Consider the following 23,210-nt stretch of genomic DNA (forward strand, 5'->3'; position numbering starts at 1 on the left):
ATATTATTATTATTATTATTATTATTAACTGAGGCCCGAGTATGCCCATCTTCATCTTGTGGTAGGATCGAAACACGGGAGAGGCTGAAACTTTTAGGTGCTACAAAACAGCACAAGGTCTGTTTTTTGGATCCTTCCCCTCTTTGTGGGTGCTGATCTCCGTGCCCTGGTGGGTGCTGACCCCCGGGAGGCTGGGCAGTGGCTGCTGGGCACCATGCAAGCCCCTCTCCCCTCCAACAGGCCCTGAGGCAGGGCCCGGTTGTGCCCTCCTCTCATCAGGCCAAGGCCAGGAGATTTTAGGGTGATGTGTTTATGGGAAGAGCTGGTGGCCATCACTAAGCACTGTCAGTGACTCCTGCATCCATTTTCTGGAGCTGGGAGGTCTCCTGGACATGGCACTGGTGCAAAGCCTCAGCCAGCAGCTGGCATGTCCTAGCTCTGCATGCCCACTGCTTACGCCCCCATCTTTCTCCATGGGACACCTCAGTGCAGCTTTGTGGGTGACATGGAGCTGTAGTGATCACTGGAGAGGACCTGGTATCACTGACCCCCTCCATGCAGGGGAATAATCCAGGTTTGCACATCCAGTTTAGGTTGGTGGTCCCAGAGACTTTGTGTTTCAGCTGAGCATGTGGGGAGCCACCACTACCCATTTGGCTGTGTGGACAGCAACCTGCTGAGACCCAGGTGAAAGTGAGCAACCTCCCCAGGTGGTCTGCCACATCCCCTTAGACCCCAGCTTGGGCCCTGTAACCTCCAAACACCTTGCCACCATCAAGAAGTGCTGTAAGTCCCAGGGTCACCCCTACCAAGAGCAGCCAAGCCTGCCCTCGAATAGAGTATCAGGGATGGCATGCCATAGTGAGACGGCAAGTGCAAGACTACTGCATGGAAGGAATGGCATTATTGGTTTTCCACTTTTTAAAATAAGATCACATTCTACTCATTATGTCCAGTTTCCTTGCCATCCGATACATGAAAACAGAAAGAACAGGATTTTTCTTTTATTCAGTCACCTGGAGTAGATTCAGACATAGTTTCTAGATGTCCAGAGAACAAAGAAGCAAGACCTGCCCCTTGACTATGTCAGTGTCTACATTCCTTACTGATGGAGGATTTTTCATTTATCTTCTCAAAGTCTGGTTAATTCCCTGTGCAGTGCTGTAGGACTCAACAGATACCCTACCAACCTTGAATCATTCTAAAATCTCTGCACAGCCACGCCCAGGGTCTGGATTTGTATTTAAGATAAGATACATTTAAAGCCACTGCGGTTCTGAAGCAAAACTTAAAAATTGAAGCCTGAGCACAGGAACACCCAGAAAGTCTATACAAGATTGCAGACAACCTGAAACCGTACCAAGAGATCAGCAGAGCCTGACCTTCCCTGTATCTTTCTGAGGCCTTGACACAACACCAGTGAGCCACTCCTCTGCTGATAGATTCAGCGGCCTCATCCTGCTACCATGCTTGCTTGGTGAGAAGCACAGGCAGGAAGGGGGATGGGATCACTGTGGAAAGTCTGACTGCAGCTGGGGGTTGCTGAAAAGAGCAATGTCTAACGCAAACGTCTCCCCACACTGCTTCCACTGCAGTTTCAGGTCACCTTACATCACAAAGCAAAGGTATGTCCTCTCCTGATTACCAGAATTCTTACCTATGTCCCAACAGTCCTTCTAACCCCTGCCTGAAGCTTCAGCTATTATTTGATCAGCTGTCAAATACGTCTGACCTGTTGTAGGTATCTTGTAATGGCCCCGTAAGTCTCTTCAGAGTGCAGGACTTCCAATTAGAGAAGCCTGAGACAAGACAGAATGGGGAAAAGATAATGGAAATATCCAGTGGAACTGGGAGGCAGTCCAAGAGGCAAGGCATGGTTACATGCAGCTCTGCAGCTGCTGCCACTTACGGAAATTATATGACGAAGAGCACAAGCTAATATTTATGGAGTACTTCACAGATAAGAGATTGTGATTATTAGGTTATCAGACTGCGCTGATAACTTCAATAGGAAGAATGAGACACTTCAAAGCAGGCTAAGGGAAAATAACTGAGCAGAGAGAGAGTTCATGGAAACTTACTCCATTCAAAGCAAAATGCAGTTTTCTTGCTTTATGTTAAAGAAATGGTATTGCTCTCTCTGAGCGAGACAAATGCAGCATCAGTTCAACAGAATCACAGAGGCACCTTGGGAGGTCCCCAGCCCTGCTCAAAGCTGGGTCAGCGCTGGGCACAGACTCAGCACTTTGTCCTCTTTGGGCCTGCAGACCTCCAGGGATGGAGACTGCACAGGCTCCCCAGACAACCTGGTCCCCTGCCTGACTGACCATGTAGCATAAAGCCAGGCCCTCCCTGGCTTTTAGACTTATTCAGATCTTGCACAGACATTCCCTGGATCAGTCAACCTCTGAACAGGCTGAAAAGCAGATGCTACCAGAATCCTCTTCTCAAGCCTTCCTGTGATAACAACATTACCTGGTTAGTAGGCATGGCTCCCATGTACTTTGCTATTATAAAAGAAGCACATTCAGTAGTAGATAAGCCATACTCACCGCCTTCAGTGTATTGGCTGAGTGCTTTCGCTGTGCTTCAGCTGTGAGTTTATATGTGCCCTGTGATAGCAAACGCCAATGAGCGGCAGTAGAGCGCTCTGTGGAGATGATGCTGATTGGGTCCTGCCCCGCAACTAATTATACCCAGCATCTGATTGCTCTCTGAGCGTAAATGATTGGGACATTAAACAGATAAGCAATTTATTGTATTTTAATTTATACTTATCTTCAGAAGTGCTCTCAGCCCATCCCCCAGCAATTTTGTGATCGTTTCAGAATGTGGTTTCTGCAATCTCATTTCGTGCCTCAAACTGTTCAGCTCTAGTCTATACCAGTATGTGCTTTGCTGAATCAGGCATAAGCAATGACAGAAATGACAATCCACGTTAGGTGCTCTCTGATATAGACTCCTCGCGTCCTCCAGGAACCTGGGGTTAGTCTCCATATAGCCTCCGGACCTAGACCTCTCTTTCTCACCCTAGCTCCAGCTTCTCACCCAACTGCTTTACTCTTAAGTCAGCTGAGAGCAGCAAATGTCTTCCACTCTATGGTGATTCTCAAACACTGTGTGGAGCAATCATGACGTTATTTGGGTGCAGATTTCCTGGAAAAGGGAGAGCCCACAGGAATTCAGATCCCTCCTCTCCTCTCTCCTGCCCACCGCTGGGCCCTGCTCCCCCTCAACATGGTTGTGAAGGAAGCCTCTCTGCTATTCAGACAGGCGAGCAAGAACAATATTTATTGGAACGTTTATTCTGGAATCAAACCTTTCAAAGAGATGACTATTGTAGGCATTAGCACAAGAATGACATTACCTTTGGTCTTTTTGCAATAAATGAAATCTCTGGAAAACATTGCCAGAGGTAATCCATTGTAGAAAAATCTTGTGGGCTATCTGATGTGACGCAGATCATGCAGATATCTCATAAAGAAGCTGCAAATAACCCTAACCCTGGTAAGAGCTGTGTTTTCTGGGCACTGCGGTTACAGAATAACCCAGCCACCTCTCCCTGGCTACCTCCTGAAGAAGTATATGCTTGAAGTGAAGCCACATTAAAAAATAAAGTTCTTCTCTTTAGTGACCAAACTGAAACAAATGGAGATCTTTCCAGACTAAATTGAAGCAGAGATTTGGATAGGTGTTTGGAGGAGGAGAAGCTAATTGAAATAAAATATTTTGCTTGGAGATTTCTTTTTCAATTAAACATTTTCTTCAGAAAAGGTCTAAATGGCAAGTTTGGGGGTTTTGAAAAATCACACAGACACACACCATCCCCTCCTTATTTTTTTATTTTATTTTTTTTAATGTTAAAAGCTATTAGTTAAATCTGATGAGAACTCTCAACTTCACCACCACCATCCCCAGAACTATCGCTTGGACTGACTCTGGTTTTCAGAAAGTCACCTATCTCCAGCCTCCACGTCTAGGTAGGGCATTGGCTCTTCAGCAAACTCCAGGCACATGGCTGGTAGAGCAGGCATGCACCCAGCCCGTTTTGCCCCAGGGAAATTGAGGATGGCAGGTGTTTTGACATGTTTTTAATGCTTTGTCTGCACCTGAGTTAAGAACAGAGGAGGAACTTGTGTACAGAAGGCTGGCTGGGGTCTGCACTGACGTCCCTGTCGTGCTTCCACACTACACAGACAGGCCAGGAACTTGACAGAGTGCACACACAATAAAAAGGTGGCTCATGGTTATTTAATCTTACCTCGCCGTTCTGTGGTGTTTGTGTTTAAGCATTATCAACTTGAAAAAAACGCAAGAGTGCATCACAAACCTGAAGCTGTTTGTGCTACATCAGCTTGCACTGCCCTGTGTTTCATCTGAATGGTCACATTGCAGCTTTTGCCCTGCAGGATCCCACTGTCTGGGTACAGAGGAGGGGGGTCTCTGTTTTCAAAGGACCGTCCTCAAGGCTCTTTGCAGAGGTAGTTTCATGGCACTCACCTCAGCAGGGGTGGAAGGGACATCGCACTCAGGTTTTATTTTTGGGTGTTTGGGAGCAGAGAGCTTTTGTGGTCCCAGAGCCTTCCCCCCTGTGGATTTTCTCCTAGAGGAGATGATCTATTTTAAAAGCTGTCCTCATTCTGCTATACTAAGCAGGAAGAAATCCATGTTTTTCCCCATATGTTTTTCCCTCCCAAGTAATATAATAAGCAAAATGGCTTTTTCACAGCAGCTAAAGCTCCATGGTGGCGTTTGATATAATGTCAGGAGAAGAAGGGTTAGCAGTGTTTTGGGAAGGCCCAGCAGTTATTTCTGGCAGAGGAGCCTTTCCTCCACTCTTGGCTTTCCTTTGGTAGTCAGAGTAAGCCATCCTGCTGTGAGAACATGGGGTCAAAACCACCACTGGTCTAGCTGAATGGGACTGTGAGGTGGAATACTGCTCACAATAACTGGTATTGACTTATGTAGGTAAACTGAAAAAAAAAAAAAAAGGAAGATGTTATTTAGTGTTAAATGTATTGCTTACCTGTTAACACACTTGGTGTAGAAACCCTATTTTAGCACAAAGCAATTCCAGCTGAAACATGGCACATGCCATCTGTCCAAAATACAGATTTTGTGGGGGGAATAAAAAAAAAAATCCTCCCTATAACTTATAAGGTATCTTCATCGTGGAGTGGGACACTGGCTGTGAGGTGCACTAGCACGAGCCAGTTGCGGCCAGAAAGGGCTTAGAAAAGTTACATGTGTGTTACTGTGCTGAAGAAGCCATTCCCACCCACCTACTCCGTGAGTTCGGTATGTGCTTCTACAATGCACACAGGTTTTTAATGCATCTAATGCGTGCCCTTTGCTGGTCCTCCTGCTGCTGGTGGCCATAGGGAGAGCTATGCTCCAGAAACAGGTGAGGGAAGGAGCCATGCAGTTAGCATTTCTTACGAGGAGACTGGGGGAAATCACGGGCACAAGCAACTCTAAACACAGTGGGTTTCCCACCTTTTGCAGGCCAGACCACTGTGCTTGCCCACGGGGCCTGATCAGAGCATTCTCAAATACTGATGTGTTGTCCAAAAGGCATCGGTCTTGCTACGAACAGGCATATTGCCTTTGCTTCATTTTCCCCATGGATATGAAGTGTCTGTCACATGTTACACCATGCATGGACTACAGAGACACAGTACGCACACACAGGGCCATTTGCCCTGTTTGTTTGGGGGTACAGATCCAGCTGGTTGCCACTAAAAGTGGAGGCTGCTTTCCAAAACCTGAGAGTTGGCAGGTGTGAAAGAAGAACGCGCATCTGTTTGCTGAAAGAAGCTGCGAAGTATTGCTAGTTACTGAAAGAGCAGTGCACCCTCCAGCATACACAGCACTTAGCTTTGCTCCTAAATACATGGATTGTTCTTCAGGATAACATGGGTGCACAGGTCACAGCAGGTGAGTCGGCTGCTCTCCTCATGGCCATACCACTGCTCAGGTCCTGCAGACTTCTCTCTCTTACCTCTTCCCCTCCCTTACCTCTTCCCCTTCAGCTCCACCACCGAGTGAGTTGAGTACCACGGTGTTAGGCCCTGAGCAGCGTGGTGGTCAGACCTGGCCATGACACATGGCTCTCCTCCCACATCCCCTCCCAACCCTGCTTTGCAGGAGCCACAGTCTGAGCTGGCCCCGAGCCCGGCAGCCAGCCCACAGGCTCTGGGGAGGTACTCAGGCCTGGCACAAAGACAGCTGAATCCCAGGTTATCCCTGAAATGTGACTCAGCCACCTTGCACCGAGAGCCCTGGCTCTGGAGTCACTTATCCAGGGGCTGTAAAATAAAGGCCTCTGTGAACTTGAATTCTCTGTGTTGTTTTGGATCCTGTTATGAAAACTTGACCAGAGGGTGCTTCAGGCTAAAAGCTTTTCCCAAGTCACAGCTGGAGCCTCCTTCATGCTAACCTTGCTGCTAACACAGCTAGCACAATTTCATGCCTTGAAGCAAGGCCCCTTGCCCTGTGCTGCCCATGCTCCCTGGGGACAGGGCACAGCTTGCATGGCACAGCTGCGGGCGGCACCAGGACCTGTGCCTCCATGTCCTCTTGCCCTTCCCTTGGAAGCAGATGAAGCAGAGAAAGCCTGCCCACGACCTTCCTGTCAGGAGGAACTGGGCTCTCTGGGCTCTGCGTCGAGGCACAGCATCCCCAGGTCACCGGGCCGGGTGGCTGCAAGGCGGCAGCACCCTCCTGCAGGCCAGGCTCCTTGCGCACTCGCAGGGGTTTGCTCCTTTGTGCCAAGATCCTCCCCTCCCAAATTTTCTTCATGGCCATCCTGACCCTGTCCTGCTCCTTCTACATGGCCAGGAACAAGGCCTTGGCACCATCTTCCCTTCACCATCTTCCCTTCCATGTCCTCCATTACCTCCCTGGCCTCGGAGGGGACAACCTGGGGCAAACAGCTGGGGACAGCAGCACCAGGGGACACTGAGAGCCTGGCTTTCTCGCACCTACAGCTTCACCGGCCCGGCAGCATCAGCCGGCTGAGCTAATAACCAACCCCACAGGGCCAGGGCAGCTCCCCGATTCACCCCAAGAGAAGCCCACCTCCTGCTCCCAGCAGAAACGCTGCCCCAGCGCTAACCAGCCTGGCTCCGTTTCGTTATCACTTTGTTTCTCTGGGGAAGGCCAGGAAAAAAAAAGCCTGGAAATCCTCCCACGGCCCTTTTACAGCCACCTCCCTCTCCAACGGCACGCTTCTGGTAAATCATTATAAATACAGAGTGCTCTAAGGAATATTTCATGATCAAAGCTCAGGTGGATCTGGTTTTACCTTGCACTGGCAAAAGGTAGTGGCACCCCCATCAGCAACACATATTTTTTTTTTTTCCCAAAGGTAATTTATTGCTTTCATAAGGTAGCTTTCCGGACTGAAGTCCTCCGGTTATCTCCAGAGCCAGAACAGCAGATTGTACCCAGTAATTTTCCCTGCATCTGTAATCCGTGAGGAGGGGCATCTCAGCAGCTGGGGACGGTTCGCTGCTGGCAGTGCCATTAAGCAGCGCCTCAGCCATCAGGAGATGAGTTCAAAACCCGGGTGTGCACAGTTCCCTTTTGCCTAGCCCTGGCTGTTTCTCTCCAAAACCACACTGCCTAAAACACCTGACCACCTTGAATTTTTCACCTGGCTCAGCTCCCTGCTGGGGGCTGTGGCTGGAGCCACAGCACAGAGCGGGGCAGGAATGCCTTTAGCCTACTCCCGAGGTGGAACTTGATCCCGCGAGCTGCTGGCTGCTCTCCGTGCCCCGTTAGCCTTTGGCCTTTCTGCTGGAACGGCGCACCGTGTCTCGCAAAGGTGAGCCTGGGAGTAACGTTGGCCCTTTGCATATCAGACTGCGATATCACAACCCGCTGTGCTCCTCTGTAGACTGCTGAAAGGTGAAGGTAAGGCAACGATCCGCAATTGGTGCGGACAAGGACAGCATTTCGACTAATCATACGAAAGGGATGTGTAAGGAAAGTTTCCTGCATCAGTCGCCTGCTGGGTCAGTCACCCCATGCTGCTGGATCAGGAGCAGGAAGATAAAGCCACACATAAAGTACTCTCTGCATGGGAGGAGGCAGATTAACAGTGCCTCCATAGGAAAACCCATGAGCTAGCGTGGACTTCATCCTGCACTGCCCCAGCACCTGAGGCAGGCCGAGGAGGTCCTCCCTGCCCCTCTCCACCCCTGCCCCTGTAGGTGATGGAATAAGGTGCTAGCAAGACAGGCTGGCTGGGCCCTGAAGCTATTTGTAAGGGGCTGAGCAGGGACTGGCCCCACAAGGCAATGGGGACTGCAAACCAAGGCCTGAGAGGTGTACTTGCTTGCCTGACAGCTATAGTGTGCCTTCACCCTGCTTTAACTTGAGCAGTTTCCAAGAGGGAGTGGAGCTGAGCAACAGCATGCAGACACAGCTCTGAAACGGCCTAGTCAGCCCCACCGTTTCCTGCCACAGAGCAACTCCTGCGTGTCACTCGCGTTCATGCGCCTATTAACTTTCTAACCTCACTTCAATTCCCTTCGTGTTGCCTTCTCACAGATGCAGGCGAGCCCATACCCTTTGTATTCATTCACAGATATCAGTCCAACTGACCGCACAGGCAGCTGTTCCTGTAGAAACTTCAGCAGTGGCATTTCAGATCTACCTCTTCACCTTTCTTGTATGATACAGAAAAACCAGGATTGTAATAGAGCCAGCCCTGAGAAGCAGCCCATGGCCTGGCTCACTGAGAGTCCTGCCATACCTGCAGCTCCCTGGGGACAGAAGAAGAGAGCTGCAGTGCTGCAGTCCATACATGAAGTGGGAGATCATCTGCAGCCGACAGAAACTTCTTCCAGTCTACAGTCTAATATAGCTTCAGCTTGAGCTGCCATTAAAAATAAACTCAGAGTCATTCTGCAATCAGCTTTTATTGAATTCTTTATATTGTATTGTGAACGTTTGTGCAATAAATACAGCACATAGTATTGATTTCTCCCAGCTCCTAAAAGCATAAAAAGACTTCCCTTTGTCACTGTAGTGTGTTGACACCACGCAGTAAGACAGGCTGCTGTACGATGGCGGCAATGCTAGGCAGCTCCTAACAGTGAGCATGCTGTGTGAAATCCACACCAGCGTTTCCAGAAACCATTTATTGATGAGCTTGGTTGGCAGAGGAGACTAGTCTGTCTGCTTAGAGGAACCTCAGCTATACAGTGTTCTGGAGTCAGCCATAGCTTGTGGAAAAAGTGGGAAGTAATATTGGTCATTACAACTTCAAAGTGATCCTTACGTTGTTGCCTGATAACTTCTTGCAAAATATACAGTTTTTACTGGATAATTGACTTCAGGTGAGGAAACAACAGGATTTTCACAGAGCCAACATTAAAGCAGGAGGACTGATATTCTCTTACAGTGACACACAAACACAGCATAAATTGTTTATATAAATAACCATGTGCAAAATAGTTTTCAGGCTTATGGTCAGCATTTGCTTAACCAGTACAGGTAAACAGAAGATGCAGGCACCCACTTCAGGAAAAAATAATTTAAAAAAAAAGTTCTGTTCAAGCTTTGGACTTGTACTTTGGGTTAAAGACCAAACAAGCAAACAGACGTCCTTCTTGGTCCTCACAGTATTTGAAACAGATGAGCCAAGCATTAATACAGCCCTACAACTCCTCGCTAGGATCAACGTGACAGAACACTTCCAAGTATGCAGAAAAGGATTACACTCGTGAACTTTTGCATCACAGCCCCCTTCCCCTTGCTGTCATCATTCCTACTACAGGCAAGAGCTCTGGAAAGTTTTTTAGTCATTCAGTGACTCCAGCTCTTTCCCCAGTTCCCCTGATCAAACAGGGTTGCTGCTCTCAATAAGAGCAGCTGGTGACCACCATCTTCTTGGGCCAGTTTAGAATGGGAAACAGCTCCTGCTCCTAGCAAAGTACACATGCAGAGCAGTGCAGTGCAGCGCAGCTGGATTACTTCAGGTTACTCACTTGGATTGCTCTAGTGTCACATCCCTGCTTCCCTGCCGGCTCCAACCAACCCTTCTTTCTTAGGCAGCAATACTATCTGCTTTTCATGACACAGCAGAGATCAATTTATGAAAGTAAACTAAATAGCAAGCTAAAATTGTCACACTTTTCTGTGTCAAAGGTGAAGCTACCCATTAATCTTCTGCTTCCTCAACCCTGACTTAGTAATCTTACTTCTTGAACTGCTCTTCTGAAAAGAATTTTAGTAATCTCCTTCTACCCTTCTCATATTTCTTGCAATTCAGTTAGGCTGGGACATGGAGTTTTGATAGGGACAAAAAGCAAAGGAAAAAAAGAAAGAAGTGTCCCCCTCCCCACAGCCAACATCAGATGGAAAAATGGGTGGAAAAAAATCAGATAAAACGCAAAGCCAACTTTTAAGAGCAACAGTAATGGCAAAATTTAGCAGCAGTGACAGCTAACAATTGTAGCAAACACTTCAGTTAGCAGCATCTAGTAAAGGCACAATATGTATGAAAATATACCTGACAACAGTATTTAAAATAATTGGGAAAGGAGTTCAGAAGTTTGGCTGAAATAGTAATACCTACAGGGATACAACTGACCATTTACACACTGTCTATGCTAAGCAGCAGATGATTCAAGAACTGCTAAAAGCAAGAGCCATGCCCTTAACTGTGCTAATTTATTTATTACCCCTTGGGGAGTAAGCTCAAAAATACAGTTTGAAAGATGACTTCTTACGGCTGTCACTGACAGAGTCTACGGCAGAGCTGTTCAGCCTGGAAAAGCTAATCCAGATTTGAAAGAAGTATCTTTAACACACACCTAACTGGTACTCACACCAGTTCAGCTTTCCCCAGGCAGAGCACCGAAGCTGGGGTTGCTACTACAGTGAGAAAGAAATTACCACAAAGCATGAGGCTAAAGGAAAATATAAAAAATTCAACCATCCTCTAGAACCAACTATTATTGAGGTGGCACATCTATATATATATTTTAAATGTTATGGCAGTTTATTCCAGAGCCCTAAGAAAAGTCGTCTTAAATCCCAAAGTAGCATATGAATTTAATGGTTAAACCATAGCGTAAGGTAAGTATCTCCTGGTGTAATTCACCCCTTTCCTACAACTGGTGTTAAAGATGAATCATTTTTGGAAGGTGCCTCCTCTCCCCAGCGAGTCACATTGTTGACTCTTGCTGTATAGCTTCCACAATGAGAATTTGAGAATATTAATCCAGACCCTGACAAAGTCTCGGAAGGTGGATCTAAACTGTTATTTGTTCTTCCTCACATTCAGCAGCAGCCTGTAGTATTTACTCATGAGGGATAAAGCATCAACCTGTAGGTGCTGGAATTAAAATTGCAAGGGTCATCTGCTTCCATCCAAGCCACAGACACGAGATGCCCTTGGTGACTCTGCTGCTTCCTTTCTCCCCTCACCGGACAGCAACACGCGACCTCCAATTCCCAACCCTTTGTTTAGTCTGCAAGTCTCCACCACTCACATCACTTACTTGCAAGTGCTTTTTTAAGAGAGACTGTAGGTCGTGTTACGTCATTACCTGCCCTAATCAGAAGGGACAGCCAATGTTTAAGAAAGTAAACTGAATAAGTACAGAATAAACTTAGCATCCATCGACACAGCTTTAAAGAGTTAACAGAAATCAATCTGAGACTTTATTACAAAACTTGTTAACATTCACAAAAAAAAAAAGCAGCAGCTAGAAGGCCAAACAGCCTGTCACACTCTTGGCAGGCAGACAACACCACTGGTGTCGCCTCTTTGTCTTTGAGCTCTTGTTTCCCTTCGTTTTTCTGCTCTCCTCAAGGCCTGAATCACCCAACACGGAACCACAAAAGGTCGGATTTATGTTTTTGCTCAGCAGTGATGTGGGACAGGGCTCTCTGACAGGAGACAGAGGACACCTCTCTGAGCACACAGTTCCAACATGTAAAGCAAATTCCATTGCCAAAGGGAGGCCAGCGGAGTAGAAAGAAATCAATAATACAGCAGGTGGAATGTAGTAAGTGTGATTTTTTTGTTTTGTTTTTAAATAACACCTTTGTTTTCTCTTATCTGATTCATTGCTTTTTTTTTTTTTTTAAAAACACTTTCTATCTTACCACCACTAGCCCCAGCCAGCTATAGTATCTTCTTACTGCAGTGGAAAGAGATAAGCTAAGAAGAATGTCACTCTTGCTGATCATAATCTGTATTCTTGGCAAAAGGCCGGTCAGAATACGATGATTAGAGCAATCTTAATTAAGACAAAGAATAGCTACTCTTCTCCTTTAACCATAGAGTGATTCCACCCATCATTACCACTAACAGCAGTTGGAAGACTGAGCCGAGCACTCTGTGGCTGAGCTGCTACTGCCAACAAACTTTGCCATGGCTTCACGAGTCAATCTCTACTGAAAAAATCCAGAGAATTATGGAAGGGGTAAAAAGTTGTAGCTGTATTCACCTACTGCACATTACATGAAGGTGCTCCAGCTTGGGAGTACTTGAACAGGACTTCAAAAAAAAAAATTGTTCACAGCTCCTGACAGATTATCTTTGGCTTTTTAAAACAAAACAAAACAAAACAAAAAAAACAGGCACAAACATAGTTAAAGAGGAGGGTGGGAGGTGAGGAAAAGGTACTAGTTGGAACAGCATTCTTCAGGCAAGAAGCCCAATCTTACTTTCTAACCTTTCCACCCATGCTTATCAACGTGCAGTTGGAAAAAAAAAAAAAAAGGTCTATCTTTGCAGTGAAAGCTGTTGTGCTGTGTAGAAGAAAGTCACTATTTTGTCTCTGTCAGTTCATTGTCAGGCCTCCAGTTTTGTCTCAGAGGAGCTGGTTGAACTGAACATCAACTCTAGCTCTCACGCTTGCCCCCTATTTTACACTGATCTCACCGAAAGGGAAACACTCTCCACACCCTAATACCGTTTTGTCTCTACACTGTATTGTCTAACTTAACACCCCTGCACAGAGAAGAAGGGAAAAATGAAAAAAAAAAAAAAAAAAAAAAAGCTTTCCAGAGCTCTCCTGGACCTCTGCTTTAGTAACTCTATTTCAACATGTTTAATGCATCTGAAAATGTTTTTGAAAAGCCATACTTGGAGACAACAGGTAAGGAACACACCAGTTAATTTAGGCAACATTTTTACATACATATATATAGGTATAAAAATAAATTGTCTCAAGAAATATCGTGTAACCTGATTAGTAAACAAATTCCCAGAAGCTGTGCAATACGCTAAAATGCACTGGCTGTATAGCTGACACCAGGATAGCTCATTGCTTATTTCCAGAATTTAAAAAACACACACCTTACGGACAGAGCATTCGACCAAAGAAATAAACCTGATTTTTTTTTTTGTTGGAGATTGCAAAACATTGTTGAAGAGGCTCCGAGCTGCTCCTTGACTTTAGTTGGACTTTCTTTCCCGTTCTCTCGCGGTTACAAAGTTGAGCAGGTCGATGGCTGTAACAATGCCAAACACCATTTGTCGCTTACTGGAGGAGCCATCGGTGTGATCTACATGGAAACATAAAGAGGGGATTTAGGAGGCACACAGACACACCATCCCACTTGGCTTTAATGGCGTTGTTTGCAAAGCCAGGTGCCCAAGTGATGTCCCCTGTACGTTGAGGGGAGCAGCAATGTCATCTTGACTGACAGTCACACGGGGAATGGCAAGGACGTTCAGTTCAGAAAGGCCCCCTAATAAAAGGCCTGTAGAAACTGAAGCAGTATAGAAGGAAAAATAAGGGTCCATCATAGTTAATTTCAACATGAAAATTCAAACCAAACCCTTTGTTTTAGAGCATATTTTCCTCATGTGTTAGTTTCTGCCACTTTACTTGAAATGGCTGTGAATTGATAATATCCCATTTGAACCAACCATCACTGGAGTAGGAGATGCAACACTACTGTCCTCCTACACCCCTGTCAAATACAGAGTTAGCATAAAATCACAGTGCAGCATCTTCCCATTCATATCTAAAATCTTTATCCACCATCTGAGCATTGTTGCATTGGGAGCACAGGTTCAGGGGATTTTTCATTGTGACCATAAAGCTTTGATCTGGAAATCAAATGATCTGGAAGACCCTGTGGCCCTTTATCTATGGTGTAGAGTACCTCGTCCCTTCAGTCTGGCTGTATTGAGATGCTTCACCTACTTATGCTCAATTTGTTCAGCTAGCTGGATTGTCCTGAACTTTTCGTTTACTCTTTTTATTATTTTTTTTTCAATGAAACAAAATTATTCAGATGTAGCAGTGATATACTCAACTTCTGAAGATTTTTTTTTTAAAGTCATTTCCAGTTCAAAAAGGAAGCAGCATAAAGGGTTTTGAGAAGGATGAAGAAGAGTAGAGTTCTGAGTAAAAAAAAAAAAAAAAAAAAAAAAAAAAAGACACAGATTTCTAGGTTGGAAGAGACCTCAAGATCATCGAGTCCAACCTCCGACCTAACACTAAGTACTCCACTAAACCATATCACTAAGCTCTACATCTAAACGTCTCTTAAAGACCTCCAGGGATGGTGACTCCACCACCTCCCTGGGCAGCCCGTTCCAATGCTTAATAACCCTTTCGGTAAAGAAGTTCTTCCTAATATCCAACCTAAACCTCCCCTGTCGCAACTTTCGCCCATTCCCCCTCGTCCTGTCACCAGGCACGTGGGAGAACAGACCAACCCCCACCTCACTACAGCTTCCTTTAAGGTACCTGTAGAGAGCGATAAGGTCGCCCCTGAGCCTCCTCTTCTCCAGGCTGAACAAGCCCAGCTCCCTCAGCCGCTCCTCGTAAGACTTGTTCTCCAGACCCCTCACCAGCTTGGTCGCCCTTCTCTGGACTCGCTCGAGCACGTCCATGTCCTTCCTGTAGCGAGGGGCCCAAAACTGAACACAGTACTTGAGGTGCGGCCTCACCAGAGCCGAGTACAGGGGGACAATCACTTCCCTAGACCTGCTGGCCACACTGCTTCTTATACAGGCCAGGATGCTGTTGGCCTTCTTGGCCACCTGAGCACACTGCTGGCTCATATTCAGCCGACTATCAACCAATACTCCCAGGTCCTTCTCGGCCAGGCAACTTTCCCACCACTCATCTCCCAGCCTGTAGCTCTGCTTGGGGTTGTTGCGCCCCAGGTGCAGGACCCGGCACTTGGCCTTGTTGAACTTCATACAGTTGACCTCAGCCCATCGCTCCAGCCTATCCAGATCCTCCTGCAGAGCCTTCCTGCCCTCGAGCAGATCGACACACGCACTTAGCTTGGTGTCATCTGCAAACTTACTGAGGGTGCACTGGACGCCCTCATCCAGATCATCGATAAAGATATTAAAGAGGACCGGCCCCAGTACCGAGCCCTGGGGGACACCACTAGTGACCAGCCTCCAACCAGATTTGACTCCATTCACCACAACTCTCTGGGCCCGGCTATCCAGCCAGTTTCTAACCCAGCAAAGCGTACGCCAGTCCAAGCCCCGAGCAGCCAGTTTCTTGAGGAGAATGTTGTGGGGAATGGTGTCAAAAGCCTTAAGTGTCCAATGAAGGGAAGTAAGTTATTTTAAATGAGATACAGGAGAAAAATATTAAGCTATCTTGAGAAGGTGATGTCAGCGCTGACATCTAGTTCTTACTGCACTTCATGAAATTGAAGATTTTGCTTTAGAAAGAAAAAAAAACTGTAGTTAACCTGGGACACTCATTGTGATGGAACTGCTGGATGTTGTGTGACAGGAGGAGCAAGATGCAAAAACCAGTTATATTGCAGAAGCTTGTGCCTGTAGCAGCCAGCCAATGCATAAAGTCACTGCACAGTGGGCTAGACTCAGGCATTCAGTTCTGAGCAGTAGTTTGCTTCAAAAGCAGGTATATTACAGTATTACAGCAAGTATATTACTGTGGGGCTATTAATGGATTCAACGCTTACTCCGCAACAGCTGCGGTGATAAGGTCTTACTAAGTATTAGTAGCACAGTTCACACACACAGAGAGCATTCGGCTATTTGGATGTGCTTCTTATTATCGTTCTTAAAAAGATTACATCTTGCAAGGTACAATACATCATACTCACACTGAATTTGTTCATGGACCACTAGAGCAAAGTGGTCTATCTCCAGGATATGAGAGAGCTTTCCCAAGTTGTCTTTCAGGTTAATCTGAAGAGAGAGTTACAGAACTTAAATAAAACAGTCCACTATATGTTTATAATTCCCATATACTCCATCTAGTATTAAAAACAGTACGTCAGCGTTTATATTTTGCTCGCATCTTAAGTATTGTAAAACACTAACAAATCAAGGTTGAGTTAAAAGATCAGAGATTTTTTTCCTTTGTCTCTAATTTCCAGGAAAGGAAACAAAACACAAAGCAGCATGTGAAATCTTCATTCTGATTCTGAAAACAAAATGAATGTAATGAACAGTTGAAAAAATTTTATGAGGGAGAGGGTAAAAAGTAATCCATGTGTAACAAGAGTGTGTACCATAAAACTCGAGATTATACTCAGTGATTTTACTTTAGCAAGACTGGGAAAGTGAATGAATCAGGCTGCAAATCATTGTGGAAGTGAATAAAATCTGAGAACGCAGCAGGGTAACAGAGAAAAGCCCAAATAAGCCAAAAACCAAAAATAAGAGTGAACATTACTTGGCTAACACCCTATTCTGGTATAAATCAAGGAACTGAGAATCAATAATTCCTTTTTAGTGGAACAGTTCAACTTGGCTAAGACTAAACGAGAAAGCACCCCGTGTTGGCTCTACAAAAAAAGAATACAGGTCCGTCTGAAACACTAGGCTAATCACCGTCTGGAAACATCTGAAAGAATGCATAAAGCCATTCTTCCTCCATGCTTTGAAGTATTTAGCAGCAGCAACACGTCTATTATCCAGGTGACTCTCCCCAGCTAACAGCAGCAGCCACTATCTGACATACTTTCATTAAAGGGGATTAAATAAATTTGTAGTAAAGAAAAGTCTTGCATTGAAAATTAAAATAAGCTTTTATTCTGCAACGAGCTCAACTTTTGACTGGGAAATAAACACCACTAACAGGAACAGTTGGGCTGAACTGGAACACAGACTGTAAATGAGAAGAGATCAAAAGGAGGATTCCCTGCAACCCTAATTCCCTGTGTTTAAAAGGACAAGCAGGCTACAGTGCATACCAAAGCATCAATCCTTAAGCTTAGGTGTAAGGCAAGGGGTGGGGGGAAATTTGGACTTGCTGCCAAGTCACGTTAGCTATCCATCACCACAACTGACGAGCAGTTTCGTGCAAACCTAGCTTCAAAGCCTGACTTTTGGCTTTAGGCTCAAAGCTCACCGAGGAGTAGAGCCCCTTGCCATCTTGTTGTATATTACCAACAGGTCTGTCTTCAGGGACTGGATAAGCTAAACGACCAGGACAAGCAGCCCATAGGCAGTACTGGGACAGCTACGAAAACCTAAACATGTTTTTGAAGCGTTTAATGGAAAACTGACAGAAGTCCCACACTGTTTTCACCTATCTCACTGCTGCTTATTTAATCTCCCTAACTATTTTGCTCGTGAGTTTTCCTACATTTGGTCTTTTTTTTTTTAATTATTATTATTTAAAAGCATGCTAAAGCCCTATGGCAGTTAGCCTACACACGTGACTGGGGCTGCTTGTCTGGCCCTAAGAGCAAGTGACAAGTCGCTGCTCATGTCCCTGCAACTGAGTTACCTCCTTTCCCAAAAGGAGGCTCTCATCCACTGAGGATGCTAGGGATTAAATGGTTTAGGACACTGACCAAAGTCACCCCAAGGAACATGCTAGCAAACACTAGGTATAGTAAAAGAAAAGTGTTAGAGTCCACACCCCAGTCCTCTTTTCTGTTAAAGACAGACAAGAAACCTGCTAAGGCTATGTCTGCACCACACCTAACAGATGCTAGCAGCTGACACAAAGCTATTTATTCTGGGGGGAAGAAGGGGTAAAAAGACCCCAGAGCACTCGAACTAACACCTGATTCCACAACAATGGTCCTACTGTCCACTGACACACAGTAGTTGCTTGCATTTGCAAGTTATCTGTAACTAGTGCTTCAAAGCCGTTGAATGTTATCCTACTGGTATCTCTAAAAAAAGGTAGAAGCCTTAATCTTCCATTCTCTCAGAGTAAAGGAAGAAAATAATTCTGTCCATCAAAGAGTTTCCTGCATTGCTAAAAGACAGTTTTGCCTTAGTAGTCACAGGCTAAGTAGACCTCTTTTATTGACACGTTGTGATACAGATCCTAACTGTAGGATATCCTAAGTCATTTCAGTGACACAGATGATCTTTTCTCCCAAATTCATCAGTAAACAGGCCAAATAAGCTTGACTACAGTGGTAAGAAAAACAAAATCCACAATACTTCTGAGGTTATGTGCATTTAACCACGTTTTTCCATTAAGTCATCAATTCAAATGAAAAATAACCAGTGAACGATGCTTTTAGTTAGCATGTTAGCAGTACCACCACTCGTGTTACTCCCCTTCCATCCTCCACCAAGAAATGCCAGAGCTGAAAAGAAGTGGTTAAGCTGTTCTTTACTGAAGCAGCACGAGGAAGTTCAAGCTGTCCATGGAAAAAAGCCACAACCTCAGAAGTGCAGAGAATTGGCTACTATGGCTAACACCACTGTAGCTACAGAAGCGATTGCACAACACCAGCCCCAGAAACTCTTAAGGTGTCCAAGTGAGGGAGGACGTGAACTGAAGAGTTTTTTTACGCACCACATTTCCACCTGATGCTTGATTATCTGCCTGGGAAGGAAAAAATACATTTACATTTGGTCTATGAAGAACTAGCATTCCCTCTCAACCTCAGGGACTTGGTAGTTCACAGGCTGAACAGCAGCTTTACACATACTTCCTGAAGACAGCACCTCATCTACTGTGAGACTGTTGAAACTGAAAACCTGGTGGAAGCTAAGTCAAGCATTCCATGTTAAGAAAATCTTTCTCCTGTAAGCAAAGCAAAGAAACAGCAACAATATTTATATATTTCAGAAGAGCACCCATACAGCTGGGAAGTTGTGGTCTCTTGCTACGCGATATTGGATGGACAGGTGAAACTGGCTAATGTCAAAATTCACATATCTTGACAACAACAGCTTTCACCAGCCATCCAGCGCCATTTTAGGAAGGCGTGTGATACAAAAGGAAAACAGTTGCCCACTTACAGTTGATAAAGAAATTATTTAATATGAGCTGTTTCAACATCCTGCTGTCTTTTCTGCTGGATAGTCAATTGCTCAGATAAGTGCTGGTTTTTTTGGGAGGGAAAAAAGTACAAGAATGGCAGCAGAAAGCCCGCTGAGTTAATAGAACAGCCCAATATAGAGACACAACACAAGCCTGGGGGCTACTGAGTGTCCCAGGACAGAGTTTAAGCAAGTCCCATGTCTGCTCGATAACGGCTGTTCCGTATGGTCTCAGGTAAACCTCACCCAACCCGATGCCATTGCAGTGTTAGGACACCCACACTAGTATTTTAAACCAGAGGATTGGGAATTGTTGCTTACCTGTTTGAATTGCTTGTAGATTACTTTGCTGACTTCATCTGAAGGCTGAACTTTTCCAGCAAGCAGCAAAGAAAGCATGTTACCTAGGGTAACCATGCCCAAAATCACCCTGAGAAAGAAGAGAAATAAAATTAGCTAAACAATACAATAGCCTTTGGTGTTCCTGTAGGTAGAAGCACTCACTTTCAGCCAGCCTGCAGAAGTCAGTTCAACTGTTTCACTGTGTAAAGCAACACGGCTGATGGTATATAATTGGATTCTACGTCTCTGCAGTAGATACCTGGAGTCCAGTTCTCAGAAGTTCTGGCAACTCGCACAGAAGTCAGCAGGTGCTGTGGGTGGCTGGCTGGCCCTTCTGAGCATCTAGCTCAGAAGAATACCTCTAGCTCTTGCAATCAGAGCTTTTGAAAAGCAGACCTCATTGTTTTATGCCTTCATTTGTCCTTTTTGAAAGGTGTGGCAAGGCCAAAGACAAGCCCTCCTCAATTTTGACCATTCCCCTGCTCCCTGCAAGCATATTAAAAGGACTGTAACAACTAATCCATTGTGTTAACACTGTGACTGGAGAGAAACTGGGCAACTGTTCTTTATTCAGCCTGTCCGACGGGACCAGCAGGGTACCAGGGCATACCAGTTTTCTGGGGACAGCCTGGTTTATAGGGATCACTACTTCATTTTGCTGTAGCACAGTGCTCTCAAGAAATTGGGTGAAAGCTGTGGTGACAATGGGTGGGTTTGGCATTGTTTGTTTTAAATATGAAGTTTTGTTTCGATAAGTTAAGCAGCTGTTGTAAAAAACACAAACAAAAACAAAGCCATCCTGCAGAGACATACTGAGTAAGTATACCATAATAATAATTAGTAGCTTATTACATGTAAGGCAGGGAAGTCCCAGCATGACAACATATTAAGCCCACCACTGGTGTGGCAACATATAAAGCAACATTTCTGAACCATGTTACTATAACTGAAGAAAGATGAGAGAAAGCATATTATACTGCTATTCAGCACTTAAAGACCTCCCTTGGGACCTGGTGAGAGAAGTGATACATATGGATTAATAGAGATGTATATGGACATACCCAGATTCATCAACAACTGGTACCTGGTCGAATCCCTTCTCTCGGAGAATTTCAATAGTCTTTGCACAAGTAACAGTTGGAAGCACAGTCAGGGGAGCTGAGAGGCTTAACTCCTGAACACTGATGTTCCACCACCTGGGACAAAAAAAAAAAAAAAAAACCAAACCAAAACAACAACAAAAAAAAACACAAACCAATGCAAGTTGATCACGTACCATGGAATTCACTACAACAGGAATGACAAAAGGCTGCAAAGAAATCTAGACTCTGCCAGAGCAAGTAGAAGTTTGAAGGCTTTCCAGTTCTTACACCAACACAGGAAAGTTACTCAGGTGTGAGAAGGCTTTAAGACTGAACCAATTTTCCTAGTTCATCTACTTTGTAGGATTACAGACAGCTGGTGAAGAGTAGGCTCCCTAGTTTTATTATTTATATCTTACACACACACACAAAAAATCTAGGCTAGCTAGCCATATTTACAGTTATTACAAGTCTACTGAAGATTCTCCCTCAGTTACGTAGTCTTGTAATGCTTTGCCCTCAAGAACTCTGGCTTGGTGGAGTTCTCCAAATGCTACTTCTTTCACTTCAGACACAATCCCTTTCATTCAAAAATCGTTAAGTATCAAGTCATCTTCTTTGAGCTGCATAGTAGCAGAAGGAAATTAAGCAATCTAAGCAGATTTGATTAACATCCGCAGTTATATACCAACACAGTAGCATGAAAGGTTAACTAAAAACCAAAGGAAACAAACCCAAATTGCAGCAAGATTCCATTTAGCAACTGCCACAAAGACAGTTGTTACACAGAATATAATCACGAAAATCCAGATGTATCCGACGTGCTTACCAAGGTTTTTTGACAAGGTCTTCTTCTTTCATGAACCCTTTCTGAATCATCCATTTGTCACTCAAGAACTTGGACCTGGACAGAATCAGGTAATAAAAACCTCGTTAGCAAGCTGAATATCTAACAGCAATACTAATAGCACAGAGGTGACTGTTTACAGCTCCCTATCACTAACAGTTAAAGTGTAATTGAAAATACACTGCATTTGCCATCCAAGCTTACCAGCCAGGGACATAGAGAAGAAATACTCATAGGAAGAAAAAGGAATCCCATAGGAAATGAAGCTTCAACTACACCAGTCCCTTGTAATATGATAAAGAGACAGCCTGGAATGGAGAAATCTGTACTCAGTCGAGGTCCTTCTGCAGTTTATAGTCAGCTATCATAGTAGATGACTAGACAATACAACAGCATTGTATTGGATGCAACAGCAGTCATGCAACACAGCAAAAGACAGCATGTTTCGGTACACATTTCAATGTGGTGGGAGAGAAATTTCTTCTTGGCACAGCTCAAAGCCCTCACACTGCCACCTGTAAACTCTCCCCAACACTGGCCACTGCCACAGCAGTGCTGTGTTCTGCTTTGGACACAGGCAGAGGGAGCTGAGAACAGCCTTAAAGAGATCCTTCAAGGAATGGGATAACACAACAAACCCTAATAAATAAGCTTGAAAGCAAATCTCCATAGAGAGCTTAACCAACCAGTTACGGTTATATACTCGGTCAGACACCAGGAGGAGCTCTGCTTCAGAGGACTCCGTGCCAGACCCTTTCTAGATACCTCAGAAATTGTGCCCCAGACGCATCGCTCGCTTTGCTAACTTGGTGCTACGAGAGGGATGCATTCAGTTTGCCACTGCTATAAGAGAATCTGAAGGGCTACCCCGTCTTTTTCGCCATAGAGAAAATAAGCAGGTTCTTACATGTAGTTCCTGATAGAGTCAGGGAGGATAACAACACAGCGCTGACCTTCCTTCAGCTCTTTGGCTGCCTTCACAGCTGCAGACATTGCACTGCCTGAGCTGCCACCTGCCAAAACACAGATCAGAGGCAAAAGTGTCAAACCACAAGTGAAACAAGAAAGAAAGAATGAGAGAGAGGAGGAGAGGCAGTAGAGGAGCCTGGAGCGAGGGAAACAGCTTCTGAAGTGTAAGGAGGTCTCCCTGTTCTGCACAAAGCTGTAGCCTCTCATGTATTATTCAGTGAACCCCAAAGGATTCATATCTGCTCTTACCACACAGCAGTCCTTCCTCTCGGATTAGCATGCGTGCTAACGCAAACGACTCCTCATCGCTGATCTTGTACCACTGGTCCACTGTCTGGGAGGGGGCAGGAAGACAAAAACAAGGGTCTCTTTAAATGAGGAGGGCTAGGGGAGCTACAGAACTACACTGTAAATTCAAACCCATACTCTTTGAGGTAACAGCTGTAAGAGCCACATGCTTGGGTTTCCATCCTGCAAATGTCCTTTTTTTTTTTTCTTTTGGCCAAAGTAAGATGATCACATTAGCACAACAGTCGCCTTACTGAAATCTTGCTTTGAGAACAGGCTGTTGTGAGACGGCCAGAGAGTATCGACCCGCTTCCTCCCCTCCTGGAGGGCTTCCCAGGGACATAGCCTCTGCTCAGCACTAGACAGTCATGCTACTTTTGAAGGGGAAGGGTTAGATTTCATTTTAATGTTATTTATTGGCCTTTAAAAATAATTATTACATTCTAGGAAAATGTTACCCGTTTCA

General features: G+C 45.1%; 1 protein-coding gene across 2 annotated transcripts in view; it reads right to left on the reverse strand.

Moving 5' to 3' along the window:
* Window positions 1-8,915: 8,915 nt before the first annotated feature.
* The window catches only part of LOC118247571 (cystathionine beta-synthase-like protein), a 29,962-nt gene continuing 15,667 nt past the window's right edge, over window positions 8,916-23,210 (reverse strand). The window contains exons 11-17 of one of the 2 annotated variants that reach the window (XM_035545646.2): window positions 22,706-22,790; window positions 22,395-22,500; window positions 21,470-21,544; window positions 20,620-20,754; window positions 19,538-19,646; window positions 16,081-16,165; window positions 8,916-13,533 (exon numbers count right to left, since the gene is read on the reverse strand). In XM_035545646.2, coding sequence (XP_035401539.1) covers window positions 13,424-13,533; window positions 16,081-16,165; window positions 19,538-19,646; window positions 20,620-20,754; window positions 21,470-21,544; window positions 22,395-22,500; window positions 22,706-22,790 — 705 coding nt within the window. In that variant the 3' untranslated portion in view covers window positions 8,916-13,423. Of the gene's footprint in view, window positions 13,534-14,788; window positions 14,883-16,080; window positions 16,166-19,537; window positions 19,647-20,619; window positions 20,755-21,469; window positions 21,545-22,394; window positions 22,501-22,705; window positions 22,791-23,210 lie in introns of those variants that run through there. The other variant, XM_050709716.1, reaches the window with a different exon arrangement.

This window comes from Cygnus atratus, chromosome 1, assembly GCF_013377495.2.
Source record: "Cygnus atratus isolate AKBS03 ecotype Queensland, Australia chromosome 1, CAtr_DNAZoo_HiC_assembly, whole genome shotgun sequence".
NCBI lineage: Eukaryota > Metazoa > Chordata > Aves > Anseriformes > Anatidae > Cygnus > Cygnus atratus.